The sequence below is a fragment of the Euprymna scolopes genome, chromosome 2, assembly GCF_053919585.1.
Source record: "Euprymna scolopes isolate OS-2025 chromosome 2, ASM5391958v1, whole genome shotgun sequence".
In the NCBI taxonomy this organism is placed as follows: Eukaryota; Metazoa; Mollusca; class Cephalopoda; order Sepiida; family Sepiolidae; genus Euprymna; species Euprymna scolopes.
Genome location: NC_136483.1, coordinates 115993431 through 116005172, shown reverse-complemented (window position 1 = coordinate 116005172; position 11742 = coordinate 115993431). Strand labels below are relative to the sequence as shown.

Genomic DNA, 11742 nt, shown 5'->3' with positions numbered 1-11742 from the left:
TCATAAATTAATTCATTGTTCTCTTTGAATGTTCTTAACCTGAAATTAGTGTTGAGAAGATTAATCGGAATTGGAAAAATTGCAGCTTTTGGGATATGGAAATCGCAAAGATGTGTTTATTTTCTGATTCCAAAAACAATTATTTAAAATGTTTCATCGCTGGTACTATTGACAAAATAATAAACTAAAAACTAAAGACGACCCCCACCCCACTTTGCAAATGTACTTTTACATTTGTGAAAATATATGCACATACGAGCTTTACAATAATCAAAAATATAAATGATTTAAGTATGTGTTTAGGGAGATCATTGATGTAGATCAAGAAAAGAGTTGGGCCCCTGAGGGACTCCAGCAATAATACTGTAGGCTTCTGATTTTTTTTCATCGACCACTACTCTTATGAGCCTATCAGAGAGAAATGATTTAATGATAGAGAAAACATTTCCAGTTATACCGTAGCTGGAAATCTTGTGAAGTAGGCCTTTATGCCATACCTTGTCAAAGGCCTTTGATATGTCAAGAGCAATTGCCCTAGAAAGGAAGCCTTTGTCAAGCGATTCACTAATTCTATGAGATATAACCGCTAGCACATCTGCGGTAGATCTTGCAGAACGGAAACCATATTGCATGTCACTAAGAAGGCTATTTTTGCTGAGATGGTTGACTATTTCTCTATTTAATATGGATTCCAGCAACTTACTCATGACACACAGGAGACTAATTGGTCTGTACTGAGGGGGATATGACTTATCACCTGGATTCTTTTGTTGGAAAGCATTTCTCCTTAAGGCAACGCTTAAACAGTTTCGTAAGTATGGGAGCAAGTTCAGGTTGAAGCTTTTTCAACACTATAATTGGAATGCCATCAGGGCCAGTTGCTTTACTGGAATCAAGGTTCTTGATAAGCTTGGCGACCTCGTGCACAGGTATTTGTATGTTACCTAGTGTGTTCTGTGTTATTGGAGGAAATATGGGGAGTTGATGGCCTTCGTCACATAGGGTAGAATTAGCTGCAAAGTTCTTGCCAAATAGTTTGGCCTTGTCTGATGCTGACAAGATGACCTCAGGTCCATTGATAATGGTTGGGATAAAACGCACACTTCTGTTCAGGATCCTATTTGTTATTTGCCAAAACTGGTAGGAACCAAGCCGCTGATCAGCTACTTTGGATTTAACGACTGAGCATATAGCTTTCTTGCATTTTTTATTACTCTTTTTACAGTGGTTGCTGATGTTCCTGAAAGCAGCTTTAGTCTCAGAGTATCTATTACGTTGGTAGCTATGGAAAAAGTGATTTCTTTGTGCGATGGCAGCAGCACATTCTGGGGAGAACCATGGCTGGCTTTTGGGTTTTTGTTGGAATTTTTTAGATGGTATGAATCAGTCTTTGCCTAAAATTAGCCATTCGGTCAGGTCTGATACTATAGAGGACACATCCTTTTTAAACATGGAATGCAGAGGTAGATCAGATATGAATGTACGGAAGCTATCCCAGTCAGCCATGGAGTATCGGTATACAGTACGGTAGAGAGGTACGTCTGGGGACTCATTGCATTTCATTTTTATCTTAACTGATATGACAGAGTGGTCGGAGGATCCTAAAGGAGAAAGAATGGGACATGAACATAGCTCATTTTTTCTCATAAACTATAAAAGTGTATTATCTCAAATGTTTTCTGAGTTGTTTTTCCTTTCCTACACATATCTGGTGCTACCAGATCAGGCTGTCCTTTGGCTTCCTGAAACGAAATGCACCTACATTGACGTTTTTTGTTTTCTGATCTTTGTTGTAAAACTTAATTTTGTTCTGCAAAACCCAAAACAAAAACAACAGCCTCTCCCTCTCCCCTTTTTTATTTTATTCCCCCCTCTTACCAGACCCTGTCGGCTGAGTATCAGAATACACCGACTGCCCCCCCCCCCCTGCAGAGAGTAAAAGTCCCTTAATGGGGCCACCTGTTGGCTGTAGGTGGCGACCTGTAAAGCCTTAGAACGGGATCCTGGTGGCTGAGCACCTCATGACCTTGGAACCAAGTGGCTGTGAGTTAGCAATACTCCACTTTGGCCCTTACTTCGGCTAAATGGACGGTCGGGCAGGCTCAATCCAATCAACCGGCTAGTTATGACAGTCCCTAATAATAGTAAAACCCCAAAAGAGAAATACAAACACATTACACTTATAAAAAAAAAACTAAAAAAAAAAACACACACACACACACACACACACACACACACATTCTATCATTAGAAGGCAATGGCAAGGGTCTTTTCTATACCTGCTGGATCTGAGGAAATGAAAAAAAATTGTCATAAGCAGCTATACTCACTGTTTCAGTATATCATCATTGTATCCTTCAAGTCCAATGTTAACAAATTCCTGATGAACCGCCCCCTTAAGTAAACACTTCATCAAATCTCCACGCTAACGTAATGTACTTGCAATAACCCTTATCCCTGAGTGGCTTCCGGGCCTTGATAAGTGGTGATCACTGTGTAAAAAAAAAGAAAAAAAAAAACATCCCTGAGATGCTTGGGCGAATGGGTTTCCCCCCCCAACCATCTCCCAATTTAGGGCTCCGAGGAGGGTAGGGAGCAAGGATGATGAAAAAAAAAACAAAATATTCTATGGCTTCATCCAGAAAGTGATGAAGATAAAAACACAAAGTTTCCAGAGTATATAATCTTGGATTTGCAAGATATCCCCATTCATAATCGAAAGGATTATCAACAAAAATCTGAACACAAAACAAATTAAAAAAATTTAAAAATGGAACTTTACTCATACAAGTATCTACTAAAAGTAGTGGCGAAGAAATTTTAACGTGGACAAAGTTCCATGATATAAACATCAAAGCCTATCCTCACAAAACCCTCAACACCTCAAAGGGAGTCATCAGATGTCCAGAATTTGCTCTCTAGAAGAAATAAAAACAAACCTAAAAAAACCCAAAAAGTTATAGATACTAAAAGAATTACAATAAAAAGAAACGAACAAACAATTAACACCAACACATACGTATTAACTTTCAATACTCTCACCCCACCAACTGAACTCAAGATTGGATATATTAACATTAAAGTAGAAACATATATCGCCAGACCACTTTGCTGCTTAAACTGCCAAAAATTTGGCCACTTCAAAGAATACTGCACCAGAAAAACAGTATGCCCAAAATGTAGCAGTAATGAACACCAAGAAACAGAATCCAAGGAAATATAAAATGCCCAAACTGTGGTGAGAACCATCCAGCATACTCATCGCACTGCCAAAACTGGATAAAAAAAAAAATAAATAAACAAATTAAAATATACCAAAAACATAAGTTTTACCGAAGCTAGAAAGATTATTGGTACTTGAACAGTTTAGTCAAGACATTAAAAAATGAAAATATTGAAAGAAGTTTAAATTGTATGTATCCGTTATGGAACGAAGTTCTCCGAAAAAAAATTTCACTTAATTTCATCAAGTAGTTTTTTTTTTTTTTTCCAAGCGGAAAAACACGTATTTATAAGAGCGCGTTGAAGGCAGCCATCTTGGAATTTTAAAAAAAGTTGTTTGAATTTTAGAAATGCCAAAGGGAGATAACTCCAGTTAAAGCACTGACACCCCTTCCCATCTTTAATACTAGCTTTTCTTCCTAAAAATCGAACATTTTGCTCAGTATCATAAATTGTTTTTTCGCTGTAAAAAAAACAAAAAAAAAACTACTTGATGAAATTAAGTGAAATTTTTTTTTCGGAGAACTTTGTTCCATAACGGATACATACAATTTAAACTTTTTTCGATATTTTCATTTTTTAATGTCTTGTCTAAACTGTACAAGTACCAGATTATTGAAACAGCCACCACAACAGAACCAACTAGATCATATACAGGTGCAACTAAAAATCAATGAAAAACAATAGAAACCATTGAACTAAAGGGAATCTCTACCCTCATAAAATCACTTCAAGAACTAGTTGAGTCATTAAGGGCCACCTTACAGCAACTGCCATCAACTCAAGCAGTACTTGAAAATAACTACCAAACAGTTGAAAGTAAAATCCCACCAGATCCCAAAAATCAAGCACAATCCTCTAACAAAAAACCCACACAAACTGAAAATATCCCAAAACCAAAAAAACAATCGCCTAGTACCCTCCGCAAAAAAAAAAAAAAATCAAATCTCACACCAATCAAAATGAACATAAATGAAAAACCTCAAAAAGACAGATTTCACTTCGCGTCAAAAACCAGAACTACAGATCAGAACAAATTTAAATCCTTGGAAATAATGGAAACAGATGACAGAGCCTCTGAACCCCCATAATCAAATAGTAGAAAACAACCACTGTTATTCTTAATAAAATAAAAGGAAATCAAAAACATGGAACTAAATTATGGCTAACAAAATAATCCAATGGAATTGCAGAGGTATAAAAGCCAACAAGAACGAATTACTTCTACTAATATCCAATCTCTGCCCTACTATAATATGCCTACAAGAGACTTTTTTAAAACCATCTGAAACTATCAATCTCCGTAACTTCACTGAATATAACCACACAACAAATAATCCAAATAGAGCTTCTGGAGGAACATCCATTCTCAACAACAAAAACACAGCACAAAGCCAAATAAATCTACAAGCTAATTTACAGGCAATTGCCACCACAACCACCTTACATACAACAGTCACAAGCTGCTCCATCTATCTACCCCCAAATGACCCTATAGATGAAACAGAGATAGAAAAACTTATGTTAGTTAGTGATGTTCATACACAGACAGAAAAGGAATCATTATAGAAAATATTATCAACAATAACCTATGCATATATAATAACAAAAAAAACAAGCTTTATTCACTCTGCTACAAACTCATACTCAGCAATTGGCTTCTCTCTCTAAGTGATCCTAGTATCTTTATGGATTACAACTGGACAGTGCATGAAGACACTTGTGGGAGCGACCACTTCCCAATAATATTAGAACACTTTGGTCCTGAAACAAACTCAAAAATTCCTCGTTGGAACCTTAAAAAAGGTAACTGGAATAAATTAAAATCATTATGCGAACACAAACTCTTACCTGGAAAACATGTGAAAGACCCAATCACTCACTTTACAGATACCATCATCTCAATAGCTGAGGAATGCATACCGAAAACAAAGGTATCAACCAAGTATAATCGGCCCTGGTTTAATGATGATTGCAAAAAGGCTATCAGGCTACGACATGCTGCATTAAGAAAATTCAACAACCGATCAACTACTCAGAATTTAAACAACTTCAAAATAAAGCACGGCGATCAATAAAATAAGCCAAATATGAATCATGGAAAAACTTTGTGTCCAAAATCAACAATAACACCAAGGACAAAACCATATGGAAAATGATACGGAAAACATCAGGAAGAAACACCAGTTCCCATCTCAACCACCTCTATATAAACAATAAAAAAAATAACCGAAAAAAAGGACATAGCCAACATGCTTGCAGACACTATTTCAAATAATTCATCATCCAAAAATTACAATAAAAAAATTCCAGACTATTAAACATGAATCAGAAATAAACAACCTACACTTTAAAAGTAATAATAAACTTTTTACCATTCAAGAACTAAAGGATTCATTAAAAAAGCCAATAACACGGCTGAAGGACCAGATGAGATAACATGAATTCCTGAACCAACTACCAGATCAACCATTAAAGTACTTACTTTCCATTTTTAATGACATCGGGGTCAATGGCAACCACCAGCTATATGGAAACAAGCTACAGTCATTCCCATACCAAAACCAGGGAAGGATGCATCTGACCCCTCTTATTATCGCCCCATAGCTCTAACAAGCTGTGTGTGCAACACGATGGAGATGATGATAAACACCAGACTGATGTGGTTTCTTGAAACAAATAAAATATTAACCAACCTTCAATGCAGTTTCCGAAAACAACGGAGCGCTACAGACCACTTAATACGACTGGAAACCTTTATCAGAAATGCATTCATACAAAAAAAGCATATGACTGCTATATTCTTTGATCTGGAAAAAGCTTACGATACCACATGGTGGTATGGTATCATGAAAGATCTCAAAGAAGCCGGACTGAAAGGAAGACTACCCATCTTCATCAACAACTTTATCAACAATAGATTACTTAATGTCCGTGTAGGAACATGCCTCTCTGATATTAAGGAACAGAAAGTATTTTATCTGTAACATTGTTTAATCTAAAGATTAACAATATCGTTAAATGCATAAATCAAGGTGTGGATTGATCACTATATGTAGATAATTTTTTAATTGCATATAGCTCAAGGCATATCCATATAATTGAGCGTCAACTCCAACTATGCATCAACAAATTAAAAAAAAAAACACAACCAAAAATGGATTTAAGTTTTCCACTAATAAGACTAAATGCGTGCACTTTTGTCAGCTTAGAAAACTGCACCCAGATCCTCTCTTAAAACAAGATGATACCCAGATTCACGTTGTCAATGAACATAAATTCCTAGGGTTAATATTAGACAAAAGACCACATTCATCCCTCATATTAAACACTTAAAGAATAAATGCCACAAAACTCTCCAACTAATGCGAGTCATTGCCCACACAGACTGGGGAGCGGACAGACAAACCCTACTGAAACTATATAGATCAATAGTACACTCAAAACTAGATTATGGCAGCTTCATTTATGGCGCCACCAGAAAATCATATATAAAGCTACTAGACACTGTTCAACATCAGGGCCTCAGGCTTGTACTGGGAGCCTTCCGAACTTCTCCCACCGATAGTCTCTATACAGAAGCCAACGAACTGCCATTATCAATTCGGAGCAACAAATTAGCTTTACAGTACTTAACCAAAATTCTCTCTTGCCCAGACAATCTTGCCTACGATTGTATTGCAAACGCACTAGATTACAATCTCTACGATAGGAAAAAACCACAACCATCAAATCCAGCCTTTAATCCCAACTACCAAAACCTATTTGACCAAAAGGTAAAAGCTATAAAACCTTTTGGTCTTCATATGAAACCATTAGTGGAAGATGCAGGTATCACAATCAGGAACATCCATGAGGTCAACCAACTAAACCTCCCACCCTGGCTACTAAAACAACCTGAAATTATCTTTGAACTAAACAAGCTCCCAAAAAATCAAACTCATCCACGGAACTATCAAGAAAAACTATTTAACATTCAGGAAAAACACCCAAAATCATCAGCATATCTATACAGATGGTTCTAAGGACGGCAACAGAATTGGATGCGGAATAATATCCAATAGCACTATTTTGCAGAAGCGACTACCAGACTATGCTTCAATTTTTAGTGCTGAAGCCACAGCTATAGACCTGGCACTAGACCTCATTACTGACCTCACCTACAACAAATTTATAATTTTTTCAGACTCCCTATCAGTACTCGAATCTCTAAAGAACCAAAATTTAAATAACCTGCTACTCATTAATATATTAAAAAAAAATACATACTCTTTCACAAAATAAAAATATCAAATTCTGCTGGATACCCAGTCATTTTGGAATCCAATGCAATGAAAAAGCCGACAGAGCTGCAAAAAATGCACTAAATCTTGATGTAAGCGATTTAAAAATTCCACACTTGAACTACAAACAACTAATACATAGATTCATTATGAAGAAATGGCAAGAAAAATGGAATAATTGTTAAAACAACAAACTTTTTAAAATAATAGAGAAATGTTTGCCAAATTTCAGAAAATCGCGGAGAGAGGAAGTAGTTTTGTCCCGCATTCGCATAGGACATGCACACATAACACACTCCTTTCTGCTAAAAAAAGAAGGCCCTCCAGAATGTGTGGCATGCATGTCCAGAACCCTTTACTGTAAAACACTTTCTTTTGGATTGTAGCGACCTCGAGCATATCCGGCAGAACTATTACAACGTTAACAATTTGAAATAACTATTTAAAAAAAAGTCCATCCTAACAAAATAACTAACATTCCTAAAAAAAAAAAACAATTTATACAAAAGAATATAATTTTACCCAATCCAACTTCACCCCCACCAAAAAAAAAAAAACTCCACCTAATATGACCCAAAAAGGCTGACTGTATAAGTTAAAATATCTAACAAAAAAAAAAAAAAACTGACTGACCTCGGCATTACGGCATTAAATACCCCCCCCCCCCCCACAAAAAAAAAAGGTTGATATGCCGTAAAACCCAACCCAACCTAACCTAACCTACACATATCGTTGCTCTGCATCCTAATTTTCTCAAATGTAGCAGTAAATCTATACAATGTTTTCAGATAAAAACAACACTTTGAAATTTACTAGAAAAGAAGTTCTTTTTATAACTTTGAATTTGATTATTTTTGAAGTGACATATTGTTATTTACATTATTTGCATTTTTTTCTCATTTTGGTTGCCATTATTCTCATAGTGTGTTGATGCTTTTTCAAACAGAACTTTGTCAAAATTCCTGATGAAGACAAAAACCATAGAAACATGAAAATTACAGCAACCAACATTTCAGTCTGAAATCAAAATAATTTCAATTTTGTATATAAATTATGATCTTTCATTCTAGAGTTATCAATTTTTTAAATTTAATCAAGCCTTTTAAATTTTTTATTAGGTTAGTGTGATCAAAACTCATTTACTCTCTTTAAAGTTATGTATGATTTTAAAATTGATTATTTCTAACAAGTTTGTTTATTGTATAAAAATTAAGATGTTTTATCGTATATTTCTTTTCTCAAGTAATAAAAGCTGGGCTTTAGTTTCTGTTTGTTATTCACCTCCACATCTGAAATATTTCTTGATTTGAACAGCAAAACTGTGCATTCATTTTTACACTTAAATGTTTTCATTTTATTTTGCTAATTTGAAAATGATTGTAAAATATTATTTTTATAAATATTATTAAACTAAATTACAGCAATATTTATACTTTAATACAAGTGTTATAAGAATTGGATTTTTTTTCTTTTTACTAATTTAATTTCATTTTAATAATTAGCATAAAAACATCTGAAAAAAAAATATAACTGTCTTGTAAATCTCACTGCTCTTGGATGAGATTTACTTAACATAATTTGAATTGACCTAAATGCTTAGGTTCAGTCGCGAGTTTTAAAAAACCTATTTGAACTGTTTCAGGCACTTATTCAGACATCAGGTATGAGGCTGTTAAGGGAAGGCATCGGCTTCCTGGAGGAGAACATACTGGTAAGATTCATGTCATTCCCATGTTGGAATTTTTTATCCTTCCCTCTTTTTTTTTTTCTTTCTTTTTCTCCTTTTTTTTTTTTTTTGCAAGAATTACCTTTTTCTTCCATACTTTAATTCATATTTTCAATCATCTTGACATTTTTCAATACATCAAACTGTTTTTTTACATCATCTTTTTGCCTTTAATAATCAGCATATTTTTTTGTTTATTTCTAAATTGATTTGTGATACACATGAGAATTTTTTTTTTGTTTGTTTCTCAACACAAATCTGTTTATTATTGGCATCTTTTAGTTTAATCAGTAATACAATTTTTTAACACTTTTAATAAGTGTGTACAGTGTTCAGGTGTACTACAACTCCATCAAAAGTGCATATATATATTATATATGCATGCAGTATTTATACCAGCAGAACTACCCTGTATTTTTCTTGCATGTAATAATTTATTTTAATAAAGAACAATTGATTTCTTAAAATATAGTAAATCTTACTGTAAAACGGATGAAACTAATTGATGTAAAAAAATTTACTTAAAAAAAAAAAGAAGCAAAACGATTCCACTATTTTCTTCCTCTACTAAATCTGTAAATAAAATACTTATTAATTATTTTAGTCACAAAAATATTAAGAAACACAGGAATTTTTATTTTTTAATTTTTTTATTTTTAAGAGTGAAAGAAATTATTTTATTTTTATTATCAGTTATTAAGATTAAGCCTCCCTTCTTTTGATCATATTAAAGCAAGCCACACATACATTCATCTTTATTATATAGATGTTAAGCAGACTTTTAGTCATGGAAGGACCTAATAACCAGCTTATACCATCTTGCCTCCTTTTAGATACCAGTGCTACTGACACCGATCCAGAAGAGATGAACAACCACATGATGGCTCTTGTACAAAAGAACAAAAAGGCCAGGAAAGCACGACAGAAGCCTGTAAAGAAGAAAAGAGTGAAGACTGCCAAAGAAAATAAGAAGGAAAACAAAGATAAAGAACAAACTATTAAGAAACAAAAGGTAATATTTTTTTGAGTTTATCTGATGAAATATTTAAAGACATGGCCAATATGCAAATGCTAAATTAAAGGAATCTAATTCATCAAAACATAATATAGAAGTTGTATTAGTACAGTTTTCTCTGTATATAGAAAGAAGCAGACAGCAATTGATTTTTTCCAAATTAATTTATTGGCTTCCTGAGACGAAATGCACCTACATCGATTTTCTGTTTTTGTTTTTTATTCTCTTTTGTAAAACTTAATTATGTTCTGCAAAAACAAAAACAACCCCCTTCCGCTCTCCTTTCCTTTTCCTTCCCTACTTCCCAACTAACCCTGTCCCCCCCCTTTTTTGCCCTGTTGGTAGGGCACTAGAATAAGCCGACTGCCCCCCTGCAGAGGGTAAAAATCCCTCAATGGGGTAACCAGTTAGCTGTGGATTGCTACCCATAATGCCTTAGGATGTGATCCTGGTGATTGAGCTAACTTAGACCGGGGTGCATAAGTCTAGGCACTGCAACACATTACTTCGGCTAGATGGGCGGACGGAGAGGCCCGATCCAACCAATCGGCCAGTCACGCCAAGCCCTAGCACTTACACCCAAAGTACCAACTATCACAACAAAGAACGAAACTTAAAGGTACTCCCATCTTTTTTTTTTTTTTTTTTTCTTCCCCCACTACAAAAAATAGGCAAACCAAGTAAGTGTTAGAAGGCAGTGGCAAGGGTCAATCAATTGAAAAGACCAGAACTCAACACTCCGTCTGAACAAATGTCTTTTTGAGGACATATTGAACAGAAAATATAGTGCTTGAGAACTCCTTACTAAACAAAGTATATCCTCCACGTGGCCCCATGGTCAAGACGAATGGGTTTCCCCCTTACTATGTCCCAATTTTGGACTCCGAGGTGGGTAGGGAGCGTGGTTGATGAAAAATAAATCCCAAAATCCATGGATGATAAAACAAATGCATCCCCCTCAAAACCATTCCTCTGCCTCTGACCTCTCAAGCTCAGATGAAGAACAAAAATTCAAAACTAGAAAAACCGTTCCAACTATAGACGAAGGAAACTTCCCATGATTCTTGGTTATTGAATTAATCAAAAATAAAAAAACTTGGAAATTTATCACCTTTTCTAATAGAAAAGATATTATCCACAAAAAGTAAACCAAAAATAATGAAAAAAAAAAGGTGGAAATCTACTAGTTGAGATAACCAATCTTAGAGATGCTCAATCTCTACTCAAAATGAAGAACTTCCATGAGTACAAGTGCAAAGTCTTTCCCTATAAAACACTAAACACTTCGAAAGGAGTAATTCAAAGTTATGAACTATTGCTAGCAACTGAAGAAGAAATAAAAACCGAATTAGAAAAACAAGGAGTAATCAACCACATCCGCATAAACATAAAAAAAACAATAAAATAATAACAACCAACACATACATATTAACGTTTAACAAATCAATAATACCTAAAGAAATAAAAATTGGCTACTTAAATGTAAAAGTAGACCA

At 34.7% G+C, this 11742-nt stretch overlaps 1 protein-coding gene across 6 annotated transcripts in view; it reads left to right on the top strand.

Moving 5' to 3' along the window:
• The window catches only part of LOC145294518 (uncharacterized), a 188058-nt gene that overhangs the window by 78056 nt on the left and 98260 nt on the right, over window positions 1-11742 (top strand). For all 6 annotated transcript variants that reach the window (XM_080141389.1, XM_080141387.1, XM_080141390.1 and 3 more), the window contains 2 exons: window positions 9148-9216; window positions 10065-10243. In XM_080141389.1, the coding sequence (XP_079997515.1) occupies window positions 9148-9216; window positions 10065-10243 (248 nt within the window). The remainder of the gene's footprint in view (window positions 1-9147; window positions 9217-10064; window positions 10244-11742) is intronic.